Source organism: Onychostruthus taczanowskii, unplaced genomic scaffold (assembly GCF_017590055.1).
Source record: "Onychostruthus taczanowskii isolate IOZ18803 unplaced genomic scaffold, ASM1759005v1 scaffold76, whole genome shotgun sequence".
NCBI lineage: Eukaryota > Metazoa > Chordata > Aves > Passeriformes > Passeridae > Onychostruthus > Onychostruthus taczanowskii.
The window spans coordinates 911,911-938,533 of NW_024505450.1; the positions used below are offsets into that span (position 1 = coordinate 911,911).

The following is a 26,623-nucleotide window of genomic DNA, read 5'->3' on the forward strand; positions in this document are numbered from 1 at the left end:
AGAGCAGAGAGTTAAAGAAAGAGCAGAAGACCAGCACTTTGAAAGCCTTATTTTATCTACAGGTTATCAGCTGAGCAGGATTTAAACAGCCACATGCATATAAACATCCTTTCAGCAGTATTCTCTGTCACGGAGATACACTCTTCTGGAAAATGAAGGAATTCAAATTTAAAATCAACTTATTTGGGAAGCAGGTCATTTTGTTATCAAAAGCTTTAAAGCAGGTCTTTTGCTTAGACCAGAGACAGTTATTTCACTGTCAGCTCCAAGGATCACTGGGCTACAGATTTGGACTGAATGTGCCTGTCTGACAGGCACCAGGGTCTGTGAAAGGGAAATCAGAGCTCCATTATTCTCTTGGAATTTTATTTTAATGGTGAGAGTAGAGTTTCTGAGGAACATGATGACATCATTTAGTATTTCTGAGACAGCCTTACTTTCCATCTGTTTGTCTGAATCTCTGTGTGGCTTTGTTAATATTTTGGCACAGCCAAGCCATGGTCAACTATAGAAAAGTCAGAAAATGAGCCTCTCATAAAAATAGGGTTAGTTGTTATTTCTGGTGGAGGAAGAGTCGTTTTACTAATAACTACATATGAGCACTTACTAAAACTACTGTAAATGCAATGTCAGAAATTAATTTTTCAGGTATTTATGAGTTTTATTGCACTGTGTATTTTTGAACAAGAATTTAAAGCAATATTAAATCCCTGCATTTTGTAAAATGGTACGGGATTATCAAAGGGTAACTATCCTTGCAGCTGTTACATGCTCAAAAAAGTTTCTGTAGATCAGAGATTAAGATCTTTAAAATAAGATAAATGATCATTTAAAAATAGTAATTCAGACCCAATTGGACTAAAAGGCAAACTTTACTGGGGCATACTTTACAATTTCTTCATAAAGTACATCACAAATTGTATTGTTGGTTGTGATAAATGGTATAGCAGTTAAAGACCTCCCCAACAATCATCCCATAAAAGGACTGCAAAAAATGCTGAATTTTTAATATCAACATTCGATGGAAAATATTGTGAGTGTATTTAAATGACATTTATCCTGCTGCTTGAGAATATATGTTTTGGTTTTTTTTTTTTTGCTTAAAGGGACCATCTCCTCTCTTTTTTGTACATTCATTTGTAGATACTGGCAAAAAAGCATGCAGATATTCTCCTAAATTAAGTAACTTTTTAAATCTGAGATAATTCTGCAGTTTAAGATTGGTAATATTCCCAACTGTATGTGTGATGCACTAGATTTTCAAACTGGAAAAAACAAGGGGAAACTGAAAAACTGGGTTTTTTGGGTTTTTTTGTGTATAATTTTACCTCATGCTCTGAGAAGATTTGATGTTCTCATTATTTTGTGAATGGTGCTAATTTGCAGCATCTGCCTGTGGTACAGCCAAACATAGAAGCATTCCTGTCAAAAAAGCTTTAAACTGAAAAACCTCTTGGTGAGTACTGGTAAAGTAACAGGCACACTGGGTCCTGTCACAATAATTTTTGAGTTATCTTCAGGGTTGGCTTGTTGTTGTTTTGTTTTGGTGGGGTTTTTTTCCTTCTGTATTGCAAGAAATTTGAAATACCCTTTCTAAAGGTAAAAGCAAATTTTTGCTATTGGTCACAGATAAATAATATACCTCTGTTGGTGCAAGCTTTATACTATTGCTCTGCAATATTTATTTATATCTATTTATTAGACTGTTTAGAGAGGGTAAGAGTGTCTGGTTACATTTTACAGTTTGGATGTTGTCTCTGATTTTGATTGAAAAATGTGTATTTCTAACAGCTGTGTACAGCAAGACTGTGCATTGTAGAGTAGACAGCTTTATAGATTTGGTACTTAATAAGCAATAAAATATGAATTAAGATTTTAAACAATATTCTCAGTGACTGCAACTTGAAGGGATGCCTTTAAAACACAGCATTCAGGGCTTTAACTTATAATTTGTCTTCCATCACAGTGCAAAGACATGGAAGAAATCCTTAAATGTGTTACAAAATAAGCATGAGACTTTTTTTTCCCCTTCTCATTCATAGGCTAAGCATACCTCATCTTCAGATGACATTTTTACTGAGATGGATTGCAGTGATGGATTTTTTAAACTAACTCTGTTACTTAAGGCTGACACAAAGTAGGAGAGGCAGAGCAGAAATATTTTAATTTTCCCTGTTGAGATCTGCTGGTATTTCCAGTTTGGCAGAGAAAATTTCTGGGTTTTATCACCATCCCAAATCCTCCCTCATGCGGTCCTGTAGAAAAAGACAGTCTAGGAAATGTCATAGTTTTCTGTGAAAGTCATAATGATTTCAAGGTATTTTTAAAAAGTTTGAAAGCAAAATTCTTAGAGCTTGGCACAGGAGGAGAATTCTGCAGAAATCTCCAGTTATATCAAAGACTGGTTTTCTCACCTCACTTTTACAATTAAGAAGTCCATTCACATTAGTGTTGCTGTTGCAAATAAGCCCTGAGATTTCAGTTTACAGCAGATGGATACCTGTTCAGCTACAAAACCAAACTCCAAAGGATGCTTTCCCTTGAGCTTCGAAGATTTTCATTCTTGAGAGTATCAGAGTCTACAGAAGCTGAGGACCATCAGAACTTTATGGACATCAAAAAATATTCTTTGCTAAAGAAGCACTTTTCTGGATGCCCTGTGGTTGTTATACACGTTCCACGTAAAACTGTCTGCTCTTGGGTGGAAAAACCTGTCAGGCTACTGCTGCCCTGCCTGATATTAAGTACCTCACAAGATTAGATCCAAAAATAAACTGTGCAAGTGGTTTAGAAAATTGTAAACTTCTAAGTCATTTAAAGCAGGTCTTTGTGTAGTGTGAGAGTAGAGAAGGGGGTTAAAAAAAGAGAGAAGCTATGTGCACTGTTCTCAGGTCAATTTCATATGGTTGGCTTCTACTAGATATGTATTTAAACACCAGTTTGGTTATCAGTTTTCTTGCTGCTCAGTCTTTTCTGTACCTTGGCTCACTAATTTATAACAGATTTGTTAATTTTTAAGTTCATGGCACTGTTATTTTGGGGTATAATGTGATGTGCTGGAATGTACTGAGTGTGTCTAAATGGGCTGGTTGTGAGAAATTATCTCTTTGAAAGAATAAAATTTGGGCTCACTCTTGAAGTCCCTGGATAATTTCCATAGAAATTTCTTTCCACTGACACCTACAGCGCAATAATGTGTGACGAGGACAGATCTTTAGCTAAGAAATTAAATCATCTTCTGAACTCATGTACTGGTAAGTAAATCACAGCATCTTGCAGTGCACAGATTCCTTTTGCAGTTCAGAAATAATGATACTCTGAGGTTAGGAGGCATCTCTAACAGAAGAGATTACAAACCCCAGGAGACCAACAACTTCCACACATGCTTACACAGGAATTCACCAGCTGGTTTCCTTGGGCTTGACACACAAATTATAACAGCTCCTTGAAGATCAAAGGGGAAGTGTTGATAAAATGGTGATCAAAATCATAATTGCCAACTTATTGTTGGCAATTGTTAACTGTCAATTATGTTAACATAATTGTTAAGTGTCAATTTTCAAATGTCACTAACTTTCCCTCTATCAGGTCATCTTATTTTGTTGTTTTCTAGCAGTGGGAGAGTCTTACTGACCAAGACAATGTGCTGCCCAGAGGAGAGAAGAGGATAAGCAAGCCTGGAGCCAGCATGATTGTCCCCTCCTCAATGACTCTGGACTGATTGATAGGTCTCTCCTTCTCACAGGACAGCTGCTTCTCTTCACAGGTCAATGTAATTTCTGGCATCTTTGAACTGAGATTTTCCTTTCACTGTCATGTCCTTTCCCTTCCATCTTGTGGACTTTTCTGTCCCAGGAGCAGAATACAAATGTCACCACAGGAATTTACTGAGGCTCTTCTAATCTCAGTACATGCACACTCCCTCCTTGTCCCCTCTTCAAAAGATCACAGGTCCAAAGAAACTCAGTTGGTGTTTAAGGACATGGTTTAGTGTGGATTTGGCAGTACTGGCTAAATGGCTGGACTTGATCTTAAAGGTCTTTTCAAACTTAAACAATTCTGTGATTCTATAAAAATCTTGGGAAAACAATTTTGTAAATTATTGTTTGAATCAAGACCAATCAATCTGTCTCCAAGGCAAAGGGACACCTGACTGGATTTGCAGTGTGTTTGACCATAGGAAACAAATTTAGAGGTCTTGTGCCTTGAAACTTCTGCTTTGTAGCCCAATGCATGTCTGATTTCAACTGAGATTCTCACATTAGTAGTCATTTCCAGAAAGACACACTTGAGCAAGTAACAGGATGTGGCATGGGAGACTCTGTGTATCTTTTACAACTTTGCTGCTGTTAAGATCCAGAGCTGTCCCTGCTGGGCTTTGCATGGACTGCACATTTTGGCATTGTTTAGCACAATGGGTTTGCCATGGTAGCATGCAAATGCAGTTCCTTCAGTCTTCATGGCAGCCACATCTCAGGAGCCTGGGCCCTGGCAAACACTTCACGATGGGCAAGGTATTTGTTGGATTTCACCCAGATCTCTTTGCCTGATATTTATGAGAAAAATTGTGGCTTCTTCTGTTGCTTCTAATGAACTATGAAGAGACCTGATAGCGCTGCATGCCAGTATTGTGCTTGCTGGAATATTCGTGTAACACACCTGTGTTACATAACTACAGACCCAAACAAAGGGTACAACTGAAACTTCTTAAGAAAAAAAAAATCATAATACTGATTCTCAAGAAGAACAGTTGCAAATGCAAGTAAACTTGGCCCAGTTTTTGTAAACAACTAATTGAGATAACAACATGTTACCAAAAGTAGGGAATACCAAGATGATGTTCCCATTTTACCAAAAAGTTTTAAACCCACTTTCTTTCCTCTGAAGCTTTCACATTATTCACTTCTGTGGCTGTATACAACATGTTCTCTTTTATCTTTCATGTACATTTCTCCTCATTGCATCTGTTTTGCTCCTTGATGTACAACAAAATTTCATTGCATGTTTTAAGAATCTGTTTGGAAATACTCTCTTACTTTTATGAAACAATCTTTTTTTGTTATATTATTTAAACAGAATATTCTTTTACCAAAGAAGTTAGAGTAGAAATCACAGCTGTGCTTTAAATTCCAGCATACGAAAATATGTCCAATCTTAATCTCATCTTGTGAGCTGGAAAGAAATTTATCCTCAAGTGTGAGTTTCAGGTGATGCTGGCAATGAAAATTTGGAGCCCTTTTATCCTTGATACGATGCTTTCTGCTGTTCTGAGGCAGCCACATTGAGATGGTGTGGAAACACCTTCTCTGCCCAGCAGGCCCCTTCACTGTGCTATTAACTCAGGGAGGGGTGGGCACGTTCAGCAATTCACCACACAGAGCTGGCAGGCCAGCACAGGGCTGACTGCAAGTGCTTAGGAAAATAAAACTTTGTAGAATTTGTAGACTTTGGTCTAGTTCTCCTCCTCCTGAAGCCAGCAAAGGGTGTTCCTGTAGGCAAGCACAGCAGTAGCAGCAAGATGATAAATCACTTTTAAAAATTCCACTTCCATTCTTTAAATGACCTAATGGTCAAAAGGCTGGAGCAGAGCTACCACCTAGGAGAAAAATGATAGGGGAATACTCAAAGGCAAGGGGATGATTTATTGCACAGCCTTAACCATGCTCGCTGCTCTTTCTTGCTAGCCTAGCCCGTGGGTGGGATATTATATACCTTGCTTCTTCTGTTTCATTGGGAAAGTAAAACTCTGCTCCTGAGCATTTTGAGTCTCATATTAAAAGAAATAAAAAACAGCTGTGCATGGACAGATATGCAGGTGAATGAGAATTATTTGAAGGGTGGAGGGGAGGGGACTTAGTCACCTTTTATTGCCTGGCAAAAGTACACATGTGAGCAGGATACAATTAATTTGATGTAATGTTTGGCTCATCAGGCCGAACAAGGCACTGACAGGGAGCGTGGTGCGAGCTCCCATGGTCTGCTCTGCATTTCTCTATGCCAGGTGCCGCAGGGCCAGCCTGAACAGCAGCCTGCTGACTGCTGTGTCCTGTGCTGGGCTCGTGGAGCATGATCCTGGAAGTATTCTGTAGTCAAATATAGAGCAGAGCAAACTCCATGCCCATAGCTGCCAGAACTCAGACCTTGTGAATACCTACAAAGCCTTTTGTGATTAATGCAATATTAATTTAAGGCCATAACTTAGACCTTGTGTATATCTATAAAGCCTTTTGTGATGAATACAGTATTACTTTAAGGCTATATGTTCATATATATTCCTCCATAAAAAGAAAAAAAAAAGGTAGCATATGTAATTCTAAATTTCAGATACAGGGGGAATATGTTTTAACTATCCTCAAAGAGAAACAACACAACTGGAAAAATACTGCACTAATGTTACACACAAATCTTTTTTTTTTTTTTTAACTTATTTACTAAATCCTGAAAGAAATCCCAAAATCAAAACTATAAACTTAGGATCTGGCTGTTGCTTTAGCATCATTACTTAAAGCACACAGTATTTGAGTTTCCAGATCTGATAAAGTTCATCTTAAACACATTGTTTCATTTAATTTTTTCCCCTTGTGATGTCCAACTCCCACAGTTCACGAGGCTATCAAATAAGTAATACTATATTTATAATTCATTTACATATATTGAGTGTTGAGAAATAGAGTTTTGTGAGGGACTTGGCAAATGCATGTTGAATTCTGACTAGCCTGTACTGCACAGCCCAGTACCCGCTGCTCTTTGTGAGGTATCTGGCTTCTTCCTTCTGTATTTACCACAAACACAGGGGTACAAAGGCAAGTGCACTTGTGCTTACCAAAATGTTCTCTCTTCTGCTGTGCCCACAAAATCTTATATTGACATCCTTGTATAGTCATTTGGCTCCAAATGGAAATTCAGCTGGGTCACTGCTCTGTTTGTAAATACCACAGATTTACAAGCATATTTTAAAAAGTGCTTGATGTATTTCTCCTTTTGAAACTGTCTTTGATTATGTTATTTAAAATGATACATATACTGTATAAGCAGCACTTCTGCAAAAAGAGAACTATGTGTGAAATTTGGGCTGAAATTCGTAGACCAGAGGCCCCAGACAATAACTGGTGCTAGAACCAGAGAGCAAATGTAAGGAAAGGATTGTGCTAAGCCTTGGGCTCATTCTTGCTTATAACTGATGGCAGGATGGATGAATAGAGCTTTTTTTCCAGGGCACATACTAACTGCATGCAACAAATAGACATTGATGTCTATCCCTCATCAGCTAACCAATGTTACCAGCTTGTAAAAACACAACAATTATTAGCTGATTTAGAAATATCCTCATGGTAATTTCATTTCACTTATTATGCCTAATGGATAGCTAGATATTTGCATGAAGTGTGTGTGGCTTTTTGCCTGAATTGTTAATCAAGTGATTAAGTGGTAAGTGAAAGTAGTGCATCCAGATGACATTAATGCTGTTCCACTCCTGGATGCCTCCTGAACCAGTCACAGCAAATTATCTGTTTTAAACTTCCCTTAAGCTGCTCATCTGCAAATCAAAGCAGGGTTGGTGTAGGCAATCTATCATGTTAAGTCACCTTTCCTTCCACAGGCTTTTTATACTGGTCTGACTACAACAGTTGTTTTGCTTTGTAGAAGTGGATATGACGATGCTCACTGCTTCTCACCACAGACACAGCTGAAAACTGCAGGCCAAGAGCTTTGCAAAATGTTATCCACACTGAAATGTCTGTAGTAAGCTTGAACTTTAACTTGCAGGAAACTATTTAGGGACACTTTATTACTTCCTAAGTTCTTTTGTGTGTCCAGATCTGGGGCCTCCAACACAAGAGAGATGAAGTTGATGGAGCATGTTCACAGGAGATCACCAAGGTGCTCAGAGGGCTGGAGCACCTCTCCCATGAATACAGGTTGAGAAAGTTGGGGTTGTTCAGCCTGGAGAATGCTTCAGGGAGACCTAGCAGCCTTACAGTTCCTAAAGGGGCATCACAGGACAGCTGGAGAGGGACGTCTTTCAAGGGCAGGTAGTGACAGAAGAAGGGTAAATAGCCTTAAGCTGAAGAAATGTAGGTTTAGACAAGGTATTAGGAAAAAACACTTTATTGGGAGGGTGGTCAGGCTCTGAACAAGCTCTCCAGAGCAGCTCTGGACACTCCATCCATGGAAGTGTTCAAGGCCAGGTTAAATGGGGCTTTGAACAGTCAAGTCTAACTGAAGGTGTCCCTGCCCATGGCAGCGTGTTGGAAACTAGAATGTCTTTAATACCCCTTCCAACTCTGACCGTGATTCTGTTTTTCTAGCGGTGCTGCGCACAGGATAGAGAAACATCTGCTGGCAGTGTGACCCTGCCATCCTTCAGGCCCTTCACCCTGGGGCAGCTGAGGATGAGCTGAACGGTGTGAGCCGCGGCACTGTGTCCACACCTACCTTCACCGTTCAGCACCCACGTTACCGGCACCCTCCTGCACCACCCTACCCTGGGTCACTTACCCACCCAGCCCCCGATGTGCCTGAATCCCCTGCGAGGGGGCGAGCCGCTGCCCCGTGCCCCCGGCTCCCTCGGGGCCCCCAAGGCCGAGCGTGCCGCAGCCGGGAGCGGAGTGGCTCCCGCACCGCCCGGGGCCACCGGGAGCCGTGCGAGGCGAGCGGGCCCTCCCCGGCGGGAGGGAGGGCGGGAGGAGGGAGGGAAGGAGCGGGAGAGCCGGGAGAGCGGAGCAGGAGCTGCCTCAAATGCTTGAAATAATTCCGCTTCCGTTCAGAGCCGGGAACAGCCTCCCACGGCTCCGCGGCCTCGGAGCCGTCTGCTCCGTCCCACAGCCGGCAGCGGCTGGCCCAGCATGGCAACCTCCCCGCAGAAGTCCCCTTCTTCCCCCAAGTCCCCCACCCCGAAATCTCCCCCTTCCAGAAAGAAGGATGACTCCTTCCTGGGCAAGCTCGGCGGCACGCTGGCCAGGAGGAAAAAAGCCAAAGAAGGTAAAAATTAACAGGTTTGCATATTTCCTGGGAGTTACCTTGCTGTGGGGGGAGGGAGGGAGGAGACAGGGGGAGAGGAAAAGGCTCTGGGGAGCGGGAGGAAGGGGCTGGCGGGGAAGGACGTGCGGGGTGGGGGGGGCAGGCGAGCGGCGAGGGAGGAGCCGCCCCGGCCCCGCCGCTCCGCCGGCACCGCGCGGGGGCCGCGCCGGGGCCGCTCCGGGGCCTTGTGTGCAGGGCCGCTCCCGGGGTGTGCGGACAGTGTCTGTGAGCGGGGCCGCTCCCGGGGTGTGCGGGCAGTGTCTGTGAGCGGGGCCGCTCCCGGGGTGTGCGGGCAGTGTCCGTGTGCGGGGCCGCTCCCGGGGTCTGTGCGCAGTGTCTGTGAGCGGGGCCGCTCCCGGGGTGTGCGGGCAGTGTCTGTGAGCGGGGCCGCTCCCGGGGTGTGCGGGCAGTGTCCGTGTGCGGGGCCGCTCCCGGGGTCTGTGCGCAGTGTCTGTGTGCGGGGCCGCTCCCGGGGTCTGTGCGGGCAGTGTCCGTGTGCGGGGCCGCTCCCGTGGTCAGGATGCGGGATCTGTGTGCGGGGCTGCTCCCGCGGTCGGTCTGCGGGCCCGGCTGGGGAAGGACGGAAGGAAGGAGCGCTGCCCTTAGCGGGCCGGGCGGCTGGCGGGCCCCGCAGGCCTGGGAGCGCCCAGGGAATTTTTTTTTTTCTCTTAGCGGGTCTTGGCCCCGCAGTTGGGGTGCGGACACCCAAAACGCGGTGCCGCGGCCCTGTGTGAGTCACAGCGCGGTGTGCTGGTGTGCGGCGTGGTCGGCACGCAGCGCTCTGTAATGCACTCCCCTGACACGAGTTTCATAGCAGCGATCGCTCCTCAGCGGCTCGGAACGCAGCTTGTCCTTGTGCTGGGCAAAAGAGTTTTGCTTCCCGACAGCGAGCCTTTACAGAACGCCGAGTATGTGCGACAGTCTGGTTCTTTGTCCGTACGTGTGAATTAATACGCACCCCCCGCTGAATTTTCCTGTGTGAAATCCCGTGAGTTGAGAGAGAATTGGAATTTAACCTCGCTCACCCATCATTTTCACAGCTGAACTTAATTTAAATATGATGCAAATAGAGCCAACGTAACAGTCACTTCAAAAGAGTTTTTCAAGCAAGATTCATTGCTTGTGAGTGTGAAGAAGGGTATGAGGCTCAGCAGTCCCTTGCTCCTCGTGCACTGGCGCTGGAGCAGTGTTTCAGAGCAGCTCCAGTGCTGTGGACACGGATGACACCACTTGGGAGAGTACAGCTCCTCATTCTGTAACTATCACGTCATCTTTCTGTGATGTACAGCCTTGCTTTTCAATTAAATCCATGTTGCACGATTGTGCTCACATTATTTGGCTTTTTCTGGTCATTGCAGATGGACCAGATGAAATAGTAAAGAATGACAGCTCCATTAATTACCTGCTTTTTAAAATTATTCTGTATTTGTGACTATTAGCAACACTGAACTAGCAAGAATCTTCCTTGATGAGTCCTTATTGTAGGTATGTTTAGAGATCTTTAAGTAAGCCTACTTACTTAAAGTAGGCAGTTTGGGTATGTCCATTATATTGTCGTTAGTGCTGGTTTTGCTGTTAAATGCTTTTTTCCTTAGTGACAGATGTCTGAAGTCACAGATCTCCAGCAAACTGTTACTTTTATCCACTATCTTGCAATCTTACAAAAATGTGTATTCTGTGTATTCTGTATACTTCTCATTAATGTATTACATTTATTGATAAAAACCTGTGCCTGCCATTTCATATAGTCTCTCCTTTTGAAATTTTGAAACTGCGTTGTCCATGTCTTTCATGTTTCCCAATTTTCTAAGGTCTATCTAAAAGTAGCTGGTTTAGAGAGTTGGGGTTTTTTTATTAACTTTGTAAGGACTTGCTGGTGGACAAAAATGTATTGTGTTAAATTCACCTTAGTATCCTTTTTACTTGGGTGTGTATTTGTGACATTTCTCTGGTGGAAGCATATATAGAGGTGAAACTGATAGTATGCTATCTTATCTTTCTCTTTATTGATTTATGGGTTTTAACACATTCAGGTGGCTTCAGGCTTACTGTGAAGCCTGTCCTCCTTCTTACTTCCTAATTTTTTCTCTGCTAAAAATAAATACAAGCTTGCAAACTACTAATGAGCATTGTTCCTTGCTGGCCGTGGCCCACATAGGTTCCATCTTAAGTTGTGCTGATCATTTTTGTAGGGCTCCAGGTGTTTTTGAAGTCTGGCTAGGAATTTCAGAGGTCAGATTGCTTGTTCATCTAGGATCTGAGCTTTGGTGTGTTTTTTTCCTGCTTTAACCAACCTATGGCAGGTTTCCTATGCAGGTGGCTCTTAGTCCTAGAAGTGCACGTGGTTATTCAACTGCTTACACCAAGGTGTATAGGAAAATGTTCAGTATAAGTCAGGATAAAAGAGGGACAACTGAAAATGTCCATGTCTTTCAGTTGGTGTAAATTCTGCTGTTACACAGAGGACAGAGGCATACTGATTTACTCCAGTGTTTTACCACAAGGGCTAAGAACTTGTGGTTTTTAATAATGTAAAAAATGTTTTATCTCTTCTAGGGACTATGCTGGTTTCCCTTTAGTACCATCTCTGCTATATATGTAGTTAACTCTTGTAGGTGATACACAATTACACATCTGTGAGTTTTGTATTTTTGTCATCAACAGGTGTTTTGATTGTTGTCAAAACTGCATTTTTGTATATTCCAACAACACAGCCAGTGCCAAAATGCTTCACCAAATTAAAATCCTTTAGGATCTGAAGTGACTTTATGATGAAGAGTAATGCAGATTATTTATGAAGAGAGTAAAGTTTATGTAGTTTTAGGTGTAGCAAAAATAGTTTCTAATACAACATAAAATGCAATATGAGTATTGACATTAATTTATATGCATAAATATATATATAAAATATAGCAAACCTTTGCTTATGCATTTCAAAGTTCTTGATAATGGTAAGAGGTCCACCAGTGGAAGAGAGGAGGGTAGTCTAGACAAGTGAAATGAATTCTCGAATATCAGAGTTCAAAGTTATTGACCAAAACAAAGAGAATAACCTGAGATACTTGAGATATCACACATGATGTAAGCAGGGATTAGTCATACCATAAGACATATGTTAATATGGAAAATACATTGCCATTAAATATTAGAGAGTATTTGATAAAATCTGGAATTTAGAGCTCAGATTTGTTTATGTTGTTGTCTGTCATGTAGAGCCATAGTCTGGTTTTCATTTACAACATCTCATCACCAGTGGTGTAATTTCAGGATGAGAACATCGTACTTTGGTCTTCCCTGTGAGAGCATCTGCAGCTGCATTTTTAAATGGAGCATACATTCTGTTAAGGTAGCAAAATTACAAATTATTAAGTATGTTTGGAATTAATTAAATTAGCTTTTTAGGCGGTGAGAGAACTGTGAACAAAGACTAGAATACTTGACAGCCTGTCTGCAAACTGAACTGCGGTGTGCAGGTGTTTGTGGTTTTTAATAAGATTTCTTCCCCTTCATTGCTGAAAAGCATTTAAAGACTGGCCACCCCATATATGCTAGTGAAGGATCCCGGTCCTTATCTATCAGGAGTTCAGACGGATGAGGGAGCTCATCATATAAGCAAAAAAAAGCCCACAAATTAGATTTTTTTGTAAGCTTGTTACAGTATTCTTTAATGTGTACTAAACATGTCTTTAAACACATGTAAGAAGAGAACAAAATGGCCTTTTTAAAAAAGATGGCGGGGTGGGGGATTGTGTTATCTAATTAATTTTTCATGGTGGATTTACTAAGGTCGTGTGTGATTGTCCTCCGTGAATTTTCCTGGCCTGGCAATTATAAACACAGAAAATTTGCTCCCCCTAATAGCTTGCCTTAGTGGAGAATGTAGAGAATTGGCCCCTGACATGCAGATAAATCTGTGACACATTTGGGTACAGAGAGTGAAGTTCAGAATTGCTTAAATTGCAGAGGAGCAGATGGGAAACAGACAGCTTGAACCCATGAATTTGGTGGAGAGCAATTGTATGGGCTCAGTCAGTTTTCCAATTGATGTGACATCAATTTCAGTGATTTGACTGCTCTTCTGCCTACTTTATTTGGGGTTGATGGACAGGAGAAAGAATGAATTTTCTGCTGTCCTCCACTTACGATATTTCTTCTTTTTGTGTTTGTCTTGTTTTGATTTTGATGTCATTTTGGTATGTGGGGTAGGCAGTGTGTCTCTCTGTGTGCCTCAGGGAAGAGTGTGTTAACAGTGTAAAATATTGTAAATTCTGGTGGGTTTTGATAATAACCTTAACTTTCTTCATCTTTACTTCATGTATTTTATGTAATAATATGAAACCAGAAAAATCTAAGAATACAAAGTAACAGTAAATGTAGGCTGATGAAAGCTTTTCAGGTGCTTAATGTAAAATGTTTGCCTTTCTGCAATCCATGAGTAAAATGCTTTACTGTGTGGCTCACTGAGGGAAAGATCATGCCTTGGTCTTGTTCTGGGCCTTTTCCAATGAAATAAATTTGTTTCTTGATGTAGAAGAAGTGTTCTGCTGGATTTTAATTTACTCATTTTCTTCGGACCTGTTTCTGCAACTTACTGCACAGCAATTGCAAATGACTTGTTTTTGTGTCAGTAGATGTTTGTGCTCGTCTGTTTCTTGTGTGAGAGATTCTAGGCTGGCTGAAAAACTCTGCAGGCTTTTCTTTTCCTCTGCTCTTCCCTGATGCTGTAGTTAAAAGCACGAGCTGGAAGAACTGATCTGTGTCCTACCATCGTATTTGCTGATGTATGGCATGAATGATGAAAATGAACCACTGCGTGCTAGTTTCATACTGGTGTTTAGAGGATGGCATGTGGTGTCTCCTGTCAAAAGGGAAAGGCTTTATTGTCACTCTTGTTAATGCTTCTCCCATTGTGCCTTTCACAGTACATCACCCCTAGGCCTTCCAGTGCCGTCAGAGTGGCTGAGCAGCTGGTTTTGCTGTCTGACATGAGCATGTTTCTCCATCAACCTCACTGGCTGCAACTGGAATGTGATCAGAATCTTTGCCCTGTACTCTGTGCCACACATTTCTATGTCCCTGGTGATGCAGGGCAAAACCTGGTAGCATCACCATTAAAGGAATTACTGCCTTGGAGCAGGGTCTCTTAAGTAGATAAAATACTTCTGTTCTCTGGAAGGAGCAGAAGTGCAACAAACAGAAAAACAGAGGGGAGGTGCACTTGCTTTGTTTGTTGTCACTTCACTGCTTCAGTGGAAAGGAAGAGAATTACCTCTGAAAGCTGAACACCCTCCTGTTGCTTTGGCTGGATGGCAGTGGCCCTGCAGATGCAGCTCCCAGGGATAAATGTGGATGACAGCTCTGCCCTGCTTCAGGCTGTTCAGCATCTGTCCAGCCAGGCTCTGCCTGAGTGGAGCTTTCTTTGTTCCCCCCTTTTTAATAGCCTTTGTCTCCAGTTGGTTCAGAGAAAGACATGAAAATATTGTGAATGCGTTTCTGAATCTCAAAAGTAAAAGATAATCCTAAAATTATTCTTAAAAGTTCATTGTTTCAGCCAAATATCCGCGCAGGGCCCAGTCCAGTTATGCTTGGTCCGTGTGTTTCATGTACAGCTCAAATCTGCAGGTGCCAGCTTTTTTGCCAGACAGGTTATGGAGTGTATATCCAGAGTTAGGCTATCATGGTAGAGCTGAGTGTGTGCGTGCCTGCTTTATGTGAGTGCCTCCCAGCAGGTGCAGAGGGGCTGGATCACGCAGGTGAGCAGTGTGCTGCAGTGCTGAGATGAACAAAGCACAGCAGTGCCAGGGAGGAGGCAAAGGAGCCCGTGGTGGTGGCTCACTGGAGCAGGAGGAGCCGTGCATGCAGGGAGGGGATGTGAGTGAATGGAATGCAGAGCCACACTGTGAATGATTATTTTCTGAAACTTAGTGCTGTGGGGTGTTTTGGATGCCAGAAATGTTTTTTAAAAGGAATAGGGAGTGGGGGCTAAAAGTGAGTCTGGGTGGATCTTACTTACACCGGTCTCCCGTGGCCCATGTGTGAATCATGTAGGCCATCAGAGACATCTTGTGTTCAGAAATCATAAAATACCTGTTGTGACATCTGTTAGCATTATGAAGCTGTTATGAAGCTTATACCAAATTCTGCTGGTTTGCCCTTTCCTGTTAGTATTGTAAAGAAGGCATTTCTGCCAGGTACCAGGGCCCTGGGCTTTGATGACCCAGAGCAGCCATGAATTCTACTGTTCTCTGACTACCTGCATGAGGGCAGCAGAGCCATTGAACTCTGTCTTTGCCTTTGACTTGCAAAAGCCTAAATTATGTGGGCAAGTCAGCTGCTACAGAAGTATGCCTTTTATTTCCTGACTTTTTCCCATTTAAATAACTCCTTAATCATCTGAGCTGAGGTTTCAGCTAAAAATAAACATGCATTGAACAATTGGTTGAAGAGCCTCCAGTCAGTGCTTTCAGATTACAGGATGGAGCCATGGAAGAGAAAGAAAAAAAAAACCAAACCAAAACAAAAAAAAAAAAAAAAAAAAAAAAAAAAAAAAAAAAAAAAAAAAAAAAAAAAAAAAAAAACCAAAAAAAAAACCAAACAAAAAAAAACCAAAAAAAAACCCAACAAACCAACAAAACCCCACACAACAACAACAGCAACAAACAAAACAAAACAAAACAAAAAAAAAAAAAAAAAAAAAAAAAAAAAAAAAAAAAAAAAAAAAAAAAAAACCCCAAAACCAGCTAGGGACCAGCTCAGGTTGATGCACTTTTGTTTCAGTGCTTTTTCCTTTACGTCTCCAGATTGCATTCCCTTAGATCATCCTCATAAAAACATATATCCAGTTTGAGTAAAGAGTGAAGGTGGATATAATGGAGTAATGCTGTAGAATAAGTGTGAGGTACTCAACTGAGGATAAAGTTTACATCCTCAGTGAAGGGAGTGAGCTGTCAAGAGCATCTGGAGTTTTAGAACTCTGATGTTTCCCTTAGCATTTAAAGGAATCTGCCCTGAAGGTAAGAGAAGGCCTAGAGGCCAAGACCAGCCAAGAGAAAATTTCTCACTGGATTTACATCTTCTGAAACTCCTCACCTTAAAGGCAGCTTTACTGTAAGTACATACAGGTCTGTGCTTCTGGAAGTCTCCCTTGGACAGAATCTCTGGGATGTATCCTAATTTTTATTTTCTTTCTTTAATGCCTTTCACGACCATTAAATGATGCTCTCCCTGCAGAACAAATAGTTTAGTACTGGCCTCTCTGCCTTTTTCACAGAGATTAAGATAAGGACAGTCCAGTTTGTTTGTTATGTCACTACATCTGAGATCAAGTGCTTCCAAATAACTTAATCCAGAGTTCTGCAGTCTTTTTCAGCAAAATGATGCTGTTGTTGAGGGTGAAATCAGCAGTTGCAGGGACATAGTTCTTTGTGAAGTGAAACTTCAGAAAATAATTTTAGAAAATTGTGTTGCTTTTCCATCTGCTCTTCTGTCCTGTTCCTTTTCCTCCCCACACCAGTTCCTATTCAAATACATTTGTTGTATCCCTAACAATAAGCTGTTTTACCAGCTAAACTGCAGGCAAGCCCAGAAGAAGACATCCTTAGAGGCCAGTTGACACTGCAGGTGGTGCAGTCAGTGCTGTGATGGAAGCAGTGTTATTCCATTTTGCTTGAGAGGATGAGCTGCAAGACAGGATATTTTGCAGTGCTTCACATTTTCACTTGCAGCTCTTCCAGACGTGGGGCTGGGCTGGGGCTGAAGGTGTAGTTTGCTCGCTGTGTGTTCTGTGTGCCTTGTCCAGCTCGTAGGAGTTCCTGTGCTGCTCTTGTGTGTTGGAGCGCTGAGTAGCAAAGCTTTGCTCTCTACATTTACCATCATGCATTTTCTGCTTGGTGTGCTAATACTTACTAATAGATAATGTTATTTGGCTTGAATACCCTTGTCCCTGTTGGAATTGGGTGTGTACGTGTGTGTTGAGTGCACCAGTGAGTTAATTCACTTTAGTGACCAAACTGAAATACAAACAAAAGATGTCTTGGACCAAAAGCAAAATCAGATCAATAGCCTTTTGTGAATCCTTAGTCTACTCTGCAACTTGGAAAGCTGTGCTCAGGCGAGAGAAAACCAAGGGCCAGAAAAAACCTAGGGATGTGACTGGTCAAGAGTGAGTTGTGCTGGCAGAGCTGCATTAGGAAGATTAGCCACCATCTGTTCACCCAAATCCTGCACCTGGCTCTAGACTGTGCCACTGTTCATCAAGCAGTGAACTTTCTCAAAATATTAAAGAATTGCAGGCTGAAATAACAAGGCTCTACAGTCTTCCAAATGCTCTGGTTTCCTTTCAGTTTTGTAGTAGTCCATGGGAAATAATTGCATGTGGTGCTATGAAATGTTCTGATCATATATGTGGATTTAATACAAAAGGTCCTGACTTAGCAATACTGCTTTCCTTTTAATCTTTGCACTTCTCTTCCTGACTTCTTATTGATCTTTGTGGCAAGCAGCACACAGTGTACTGTAGTTGACAATATGTTGCTTTTCCTTAGATAATTATTTTTGTGAAAGAAAACACCTGGAATATGAATTTCTGTGAGTCATTTGTGGTAGCTGCAGTTATGGTTAAGCCCCTCTGGCTTCTCTGATTCCTGATTAGCATAGAGCTGCTGCTGTTCTTTGCCCTTCCAGTGGAGTGGTAGAGCAGTCTGTGGCACTGATCTAGTGATGGGTGATATTAGCCTTTATTCATAGTGAAACCTATGAAATCCCACTTGGTAAAAGGGACTTTAGGAGGAGAGGGGGTGCAACAATTGTCAGTGAGCACTGTTCCCCATCAGAAGCTCTGGACAGAAATTGAAGGGTGTGGTGGAGAGAGAAGCAGCTCCAGCCTAGTAGTGATTTCCCGGACATAAAAATACAATCTCATACTGCAAAAGCTTTGAAAGAATAAAAAATTGCAAATGTATCCTAAACATTATAATTTCCTGAATATTCCTTTAACATAAGGCTGATAATTTTTTTAATGAAATATGTGTTCACAAGAAGAAAAAGTCTGCCACCACATCTGTCTAAATCTCCTTGGGAGTTACCAGCTCTTTTCCACTAGCCATGTTTCTTTGGTCATTTTCATACAGTGCTTTCCTGTGTTCACATCTACTAAAAATGCCTAAAACTCCACGTTACCAGCAATGGTCCCTTTTCAGACAGCATGCAGGTGATGATTGCTGGGTTCTCTTCTGGTAGAATTTAGCACTCCAGCTTCTCTTTAACTGCAGAGGGAAAATTGAAGTTGCTTCTGATGACGGGGCCATTTCTGTGTTGTGGGAGGTGCATGTTAATGTGTCAGTGCTGTCCTGCCACCGCACCTGCAGCTCTTTATCCCACGCTTGATGGTTTCCCTGGAACTGCAGTAGTGGAAGGGTGGGTGTTAGGTGATCACAGGGCTATGGCTGAGCACTCTCCTGGCCCAGGGACAGGCAGGTATCACCCTCAGCAAACACATGGACAGGGTGCAGGCAGCCTGCACAGCACGGTGCTGCAGGGCCAGGAGTTAAGGTCAGAATTTCCCAGACAAGAATGCCTAAATTGCCATGCCCTACTTATCCAATTGTGAGCTGGATTAATGAAAGGGAGAGTTTAGACAGAGTACATTTAGAGTTTAGACTTCGGGTACATTTAGTGGGAGAAGAGATGTTTTCTTTTGTATCTGTACAGGTGGTCCTTTTGAAGCAAGCCAAAATAAGCTTCCTCACCTGGGTAACGGCCTGAATAGGTTGGCAGGGTGTGAATCCATTTTCAGCACATGTAAAGAAAAGTGTAACAGTTGGCCAGTGCCTTTCATTTATTTTTTCTTAGGAGTTTTTTTCTTTGGCCACTGAGTTAGGATGAGGCCCAATTTTTTTTTTTTTTTTTTTTTAACCGTAGGCAGTACTAAAGTAGCAAACTATTAATAGTGAAATATTGGTTTAGAAGAACACTAATGCACAGGGGATTCTAGAGCAAACGAGGCAATGCTGTCAATGGTTCAGATTGTTCTTAATTACAATAATGGCATTATAGGAGCTGCAGTTGCTGTTGGGCACAAAAGAAGATAATGATAATGTCAGAGTGCTCAGAGTAAATGCAGTATAATGTATTGCAGAGCTGAATTCAAAAGATGATATGCCTAACTTGTCGTCAGAGTGCATGAAGAAGAAGAATGGTAAAAGGTCAGAACACTTTTCGTTGTAACTGTGTAGTTCAGGGGTTTGGAGTTTGTGGTTTATTTGGGGGTTTTTGTAGCCTGTGCTTTCAGGTTTAAGAGGAAATGTCAGGTCTCATGTATTTAAATGATAAGTATTAATTTTGTTAGAAGGTGTGATCACATCTGTCCTACCCACTTGGAATAAAGAATATCACTCTTGCTTTGAGAAGGAAAGGAGTTACCTATTGGGTCAGTGCCCTCAGATCCTCAACACATTTGATATTGATCCTGTCAGAATAAAAGAACAGGAATATGGTAGATTTGGCCCTAAGTCAGAATTTGCCCCTGTAGCCTCTGGAAGTTTGTCCAGACCTATTTGATTCATGTGATCCCTATTTTATAATGAGACCAAAAAAATTCAACTCTGACTTTAGGCGTGTTTGAAAGCTGCATTAGAATTTCATGGCTAGAGGCCAAATCTGAATTGCAGCACTTTTAAACATTCTTATGCTGTGCACTCAAATTCATTACTGCAGAGGAAGAGACTTTGCTGTTTGACTGCAAAGTAGAACTGGCAGCAGAGCAGCTCGTGGTCTCGCATTCTTGTCACTGCTTTGTTATAATTCTCAATTGTACCTAAGGACACGTAATAAACTGGAAAATAGTGGTGGTATTCCTCACTATACCACAAGTGTTCCAAGTGACTTAGTGTCTTGCATAACTCTTAAATCCTTAGTGCAGTGGTGTGTTGAATTGGAAAAAAAATAATCAGTATCCAGTTAATCTGCAGCTTTATTGTCCTGTTAATTTTTAACCGACTTGAAATAGTTACCCGCAAATAAATAATCTTTAACCGATTTGATAAGGTTACTCCCGAACGAAACGGTTTATGTAGAATCCGAATAAATGTTTTTTAGGAGTTGTTGTCTCATGCAGAGGAAGGCAGCATGCAAACACAGTTTTTCCTCAGCTGGGTGCAGGTGCTCTGTAGGGCACAAGGTGGCTCCAGCTGACGAGGAAAGCTGGCGTGAGCGCCCGAGTGCCAGCAATGAGTGCGGAGGAATCGGCTGCTGCTGTGTCAGAATGGAGCTCAGCAGACCCTGCGTGCGCTGAAAATGAGCTCAGTCTTAATGGCCTCTAGCACGAAGCCGTGTCTGGCCTTAGAGTCAGACCAGTACATTCACATTGCATTCGGGGTCTTGTATTTTGTTTTTGAAGGCGTTCCCCCAGTGGATTTTATCAAACATTCTCCTTTTGCCCGTGTAAAAGGTAACAATTCTGTGCAGAGCAGCATTCCCAGGGTAAGCTGTTGAAATAAACAGGATTGCTGTACCCAGTGAGAACACAGATGTAAAGTAAGAAAATAGAGAATGAAAGCTTAATGAGAAGGGATTGAGGCTTTTTGGTTTGGGTTGTTTGGGGTTTTTGGCAACAGGTCATTATAATTTAATGGATAGATAAGAGAACAGAATAAGTTTATCAACCCCTTATTATAGACAGATACCGTCAGAAAGTGCTTTGTGTCTGTTGTTGGCCTTGTACCCTGTAAAACAGCAGTTTTGTTTTCAGAGTCTCTTAGAAGCAATTGCTTGTCTGTTGCTATTTCCAACATAATATTAGCTGCTAACAGTCTGCCCTTACACGGAACATCTTCATCTGACTGAAACACCTGAGAATTTTAAGGTGAGATCAGAAAAGGAGAAATGTTTGTTCTCCCTGCAACATCTGCTTGGGCAACTGAGGCAGAAAAGGTGAATTGATTTTCTCATGTGATCTTCTGCAGGCAAAGAAGTGGAAGGAAGCAGTGGTCTCCTCATTTCTGTGTTTAGTGTTGCTCCATTAGGCAGCTTTGTGCCATTCACAGTTTTTGTTGGTTTTTTAACTCTCTGATGTGGGTCCTGATACAGTTTAGATTTTGATATGAAACTGAACTTTTAACTGGTTGGGGTTCTTTGGTTGGTGGGTTGGTTTTTATATGTGAACTACATAGAAGTTTCCTGGGGTTTGAATTTTTAAATATGCTTTACATACAGCAGGAATTATATTAAATAGATATATGAAGAAATAACATTTCTTAATGTGATCTTTGACTCTGTCCCAAAGAAGGAAAGCTTGGTTAAGAGGTTTAAGATGTTTTACTTAATAACAGTCTTTCTCAAAGTAATATCAGATGTTAAAAAAATTTATAAATCTATCTTCATTGTATTATTTATTTTAAAAGTCTTGAAGTGTATAGTTTTTTTCTCTAACAGCTAATGTTAGAGTGAAATAGATTACCAGACCTACATAGAGTTAATGTTAAAACAGTGCAAAGCACGATTTTGAATTTGTACATTCTTTGTATTTTCATCTTTACACATTAATTTTATCAAAAGTTAGCTGTGGGCATGATTCTAATTACTAGCTCCCCATATTAGATGTAATCCCTTTGTTCTTCATTCAGACAGAACGCCCATTAGGGTCAAAGAAAGTTTTGACTGAATAAGGAATACAACAACTGGCTGTAGTTTTAGTACATGTAGGGCCAGATTGTGGGTCAGGGCCAGCTTTAAGTGTACAGCTCCAGTGATTCCACTTCTTGTGCATAATAGGCAGATCCTTCACACTGTTATGATAGTACTTTATTAACATGTCAAATACAGAAGAAAAAACCTGACAGTGCTATGGCTGCTCAGAATCTTATTAGCTCGTCTCAGTGTTTTCTGTTTCTGTACTGAAATTATGCAAATATGTCTTCAAAAACATTTCCCTGTTTTCATGAGAGAGCAAAGAAAATAGAAGTAATCAAAAATTGGTATTAAATGCTCAAATAGTTTGGGCAATTAATAAATCTGCCATTGCAGAATAGCGGGTCTGTGGGCTGGAGCTGGCTCTTAACTTAATGTTAACTTACATTTAATTAGCCAGACCAGATGGAAGCTGGCTAAGCTTCGCATGAAGGCTTGTGGGAGAAAGACATAATCTTCCATTTTGTCAAAGGAACTAATACCACAGATTAAAGGTCGGTGTTCTTTTCAAAATGTAAAGAGTGGATGCACTGTGGCTGACAGCAAGAAACAGCAAGGGCACTAACAAATTAGCTTAACCCCTGCATGACTGGCGTACCAGTTCTGCTTCATTGGCTTCCCCAGTTCAAACCATCAGTCTCCAGTTCCAGTAATAAATCCCAGGGAGATAAGAATGTCTGTAAATTTTATTCTTTTGTCAGGGAAGTAGAGTTGTATGTAGGCACTTATCATGGCTAGAGGGATGAAGTTCTGGGAAATGTTTTCTTACCCAGTGGAGTAAAACTTCACGCTGTTCAGATGCTGAGCACTTGGGATCAGTCTGACAAACCACTTTAATTTCCTCCCTGACGATGAGTGTGCAAGGAGACAGTCAAGGATGCAAGTCAAGGATCCATTCATGGCTCAAAGAGGTGCATACATGGATCATGTCAGAGTAGGCAGAGCTTAAGGACTAAATCAGGCACATTCTCTGCTAAGGCTTGGAAATGTAGTGCAAAGAGGGAATGGATCTATCAGACAGCCTTAAGGAAAGCTGCAAGAAATTGCACATGTGTAAAAGAGGGGAAATGAGAGTCTATTAAGAAAAACAAAAAAAGGAAGGAAGGGAGGGAGGGAGGGAGGGAGGGACAAGAAGAGGAGAGAGATTAGGTTTATGCTAATTGTCTGAGCTTTTAACCAGTCTTTGGGGATACTTCCCAGAGGCTTCAGCAAGGTAGGAGAGAGTTCTTTCTGAGGTGGAGGATAGCAACACACATACCAAGAAATAATACAAACTTAGAGTTCCTATGAAACATCACAAAATTGTGCAGAAAAGAAGGTATCCTCAGCAATAAGTAATAATTATTACAACTTTGGTCTGCCATCTTTGTGTATCTTATTTACAGTGGCAATACCTGTGCACAGTCTAGCTTGGGAAAGGAAGCTGGGAAATAAGCACCTGCTGTTTGAGTCAGGTGTGCCTGTGCTCATGTACAGCAGTAGGGAATGAAATACCTGTTGGACTTTCTCAGCTGGAATGCAGGCACCTGTAGAGCTTTATTATCTTGTTCATTTTTAACTGGTAGGTGTTTTTTGACACCCAAATAACAAAGCAGATCTAGGAGCTTAAATTCCACAGCCATAGCCACTTAAGTTCCCACAATATGTAAAATCTGGTAGTCACAATGTGTTTTTAAACGCTTACAAACAAACCTTTCAAAACATTCTAGAGCTCACTTCTACATTTGGTAAACTTTTTTGCTACTAGGCTGCCTTGCCTAGATTGTTGCATATGGACTTTCCCACGATGGCCACTGCCCGTTTGATGGTTTTATCACTGAAGTGAAATCCCTTGGATGAGGTGGGGTCAGTTCTTACAAAGAGTGGAGCAGTTTGCACATCTCAGTTATTAAATTATGCTTGCTGACCGTCCCAGGAGAGAGGGCTGAGGACCTGAATGAACATGAAACCTATGGAACTGTGCAACCTATTTATGATTGCCTTGTGTAGATGGAGATTTGATATGCTGAGGTGAGAAAATCTGTGCTGCTGTGGATAAATATAAGATTCCAGCACCACACTCTGCAAGGTGCACAGAGTAAGAAAAAAAAAAACAAAAACATGGAAAGCTCTTCTACTGTGTCAGCTAAACTGGAGATTTGGAGTCCCACTGAGTACTTTGAAAGCTGTATGCACATGTATTTATGTTGATTCTTTCATCTCTTTTCTCATTTTTAAATAATTGCATCCTGGGGATGGAAGAATTATTTTACTAGTCCCTGCTTACTAGACCACATTTATATACAGTTACCAACTGGTGGTGATGGAGATACCACAGTTATTTTCCATTCTGAGTTACTGACATATTTCAGATATTACTTGGGGACAAAATATTTGAAGGGAATGGTACATTTTAAAACCATTGTAGCTACAAATGATGGAATTAGCATTTACAAATCAAGTAGCTCATTTCAGCTGTTATAAAAGCAGAGAAGTGTAAGAGTAGGTAGTGCACTTCTGGGAGAGGTGTAGGTAGTGTGGAAATATTTCTTTTGCTTTCCTTGTCAAGTGAAACTTAACAGTGCACATTTAAGCTCTGAGAAATGCCCATCAGCACAGCCCAGTAGGATTTGTCCCAACAAGTACATTTGAAAAGAATCTTTCTGAGCAAAGTCATTCATCTGCCTTTGATAAGTGTGCCAGACATCCTCAGGTGGGGATCACACTCAGTATTGTAAGGGCACAAGTACAAATTTTACTTTCATTAAGCTGAAAAAACGCTGCTGAAATCAGAAGAGTTTGGGAGCTGCCCTTTTCAGGGAAGTACTGTGCAGTATGAAACTTGCCAAAAACTAATGGATTGTTTGCAGGAAATTGGAAGTTAAAGTGCATGAGTCAGTCTACTTCAAGGCTGAACAGTTTCCACTGAACTTAAATAATGAATGCCAAAACCTAGAGACAGTACAAGCAGCTGCAGTGGTTTTCTTCAGTTGTTTTATCCAGGCGCTGTAAGGGATTTTGTGTTTAGCAGAGTCCTCCTTGTCTTCTAGTTCATCAGGCTTTAAAAGTGTTACATACGTTGTTACTGACATGGAAATCTTTGCACAAGAAGCTGCAACCCAAGAATTTTTATTTTTGCTTCAAAGCAGTTACTACAGAGTACACTCTAGAGTATGCAGTTTCAGGGATTTCATCTGCAGGAAACTACTACCTACTTGGTAATGACAACCAAAAAAGGAGAGGATAATTTTTTTTTCCTCAGAAGTGATACATGTTAGCTTCATGCTTCTCAAAATATTCAGGTCATTTACTTCCTGGTGTGTACAACTAATTAAATATATCAAACATCAGGTGAAAGACAGAATCATTCTCAATAGTTTTGATTTGTGACAGGTCTTATGCCCAGAGCATATTTGTTCAATTGACTACTTTTTACCAGGCTACTAATGAATGTAGTAGGAGTGCAGGAAAGGAATGAGGTGTTTGTGTATATGCATGTGGCTTAGATTTCTTTAATTTGAATTAGTTATTCGATGTCTGTGCATGTAGAGAGTAGCTGAGGGTATGTGTGGCTGAGCAGATTCTTTGTCCAGTTGTCTGTGCTTCTGTTCTCCAGTTCTCTCAATAATCTCAACATGTCTGAGTTGGAGAATCTCTGAGTGCACCAGAGCTTTGGGACTTGGGGTCTCATCCTCATGAGAGATGTTCCAGGTCACTAAGCACCTTTGTGGCCCAGAACTGGGCACAGCACTCTAGGTATGGAAATGCAGGTGCAAAGTTCTCCCCAGTGTCATCGTTTTCCACCATGCACAGCATCCGTGCAGCTCTTCAGCTGTGGTGTGGACAAGAGTACGGGCATGAGGTTTTAAGAAAATCTAAGTATTTTGCTATATGAAATTCCTATGTTGGCTAAATGCTGCTTGATGAGATTTACTCTGAGTAACCTTAACATTATTTAGAAAAGCAATTAATTACTTTTTCAAATAGAGAACAGTCCTGAATCAGGAGGAAAAATATTTTTGTTTTATTTTCTTCTTTTATCTCTTTTCAATTAGATGGGAATGTGACTGTGGTTTTCAAAGGAAGCTGTAGACTTTCATTGTGCTCAGTCAATATAGAAAGGTCTAGAAAGGCGCCCACCTAGAGGTGCCTCATAAATAATGGCTACAGACTTAGCTGTGTTCATTTACATGCACGTAACTCCTTTTACCCCTCAGTTTTAATCTGAAGCTCTTTCCTGACATAATTTGCCATAAGGCCACGTGAATACTTGCACAAGAGATGATGATCATGGGAGAGTGAAATTGATCAACAAGTTTGGGACAAGGTGCAGCTGCCCCTTTCAAAAGCAGTGGTCGTGGCACAGGTTCCTGCATTAGTTTGGGATATTTAATTATTGTGTGCCTCAGTTTCCAGATGTGTGAAGTGGAGCGGTGACAGGGATTAAATTTGGAAGGACCTTTGAGCATTCTTGATGAAAAATGTTAAGGGTTATTAAGTGTGAATGTGGTGAAAGGCTTAGCAGACAGGTGTGGATTAAAGAAATGGTTTGAAATCCAGTAATTTAGTTCTAGGTTTAATTGAAAGTTGTAATCCCAGCAATTGGTGCCAGTGTCTTCTAGGATTTAAATGCAGCGCAGCGGAGCGTGCAATTTAAGGCTTTACAGAGCAGTATTAGTGCTTATATGTTTATCACTCAGCACGTGTTAGCATTATTCCTGTGGAATGCTCTTAATTAAAATCCAGGAGCTGCTTACAGTGCATTTGATGCTCGCTATCATGAGCACTCAGTCGAGTAAGCAGCAAAATAAAGTGAAAGGAATGATTTTTCTCTGAGCTTCGATGCAGTTGGCAGGCGCTTTTGTAGCCAGTGCTGTCACGAACGCAGCAGATTCCTTGTTGATCAAATGACTCCTGTTTTCATTTTTCAAATCCCAAT

The 26,623-nt window shown here is 41.4% G+C and overlaps 1 protein-coding gene across 1 annotated transcript in view; it reads left to right on the top strand.

Moving 5' to 3' along the window:
- Positions 1-8,689: 8,689 nt before the first annotated feature.
- PARVA (parvin alpha) overlaps positions 8,690-26,623 on the top strand; it is a 63,046-nt gene continuing 45,112 nt past the window's right edge. The window contains exon 1 of the mRNA XM_041423219.1: positions 8,690-8,982. Coding sequence (XP_041279153.1) covers positions 8,847-8,982 — 136 coding nt within the window. The 5' untranslated portion in view covers positions 8,690-8,846. The remainder of the gene's footprint in view (positions 8,983-26,623) is intronic.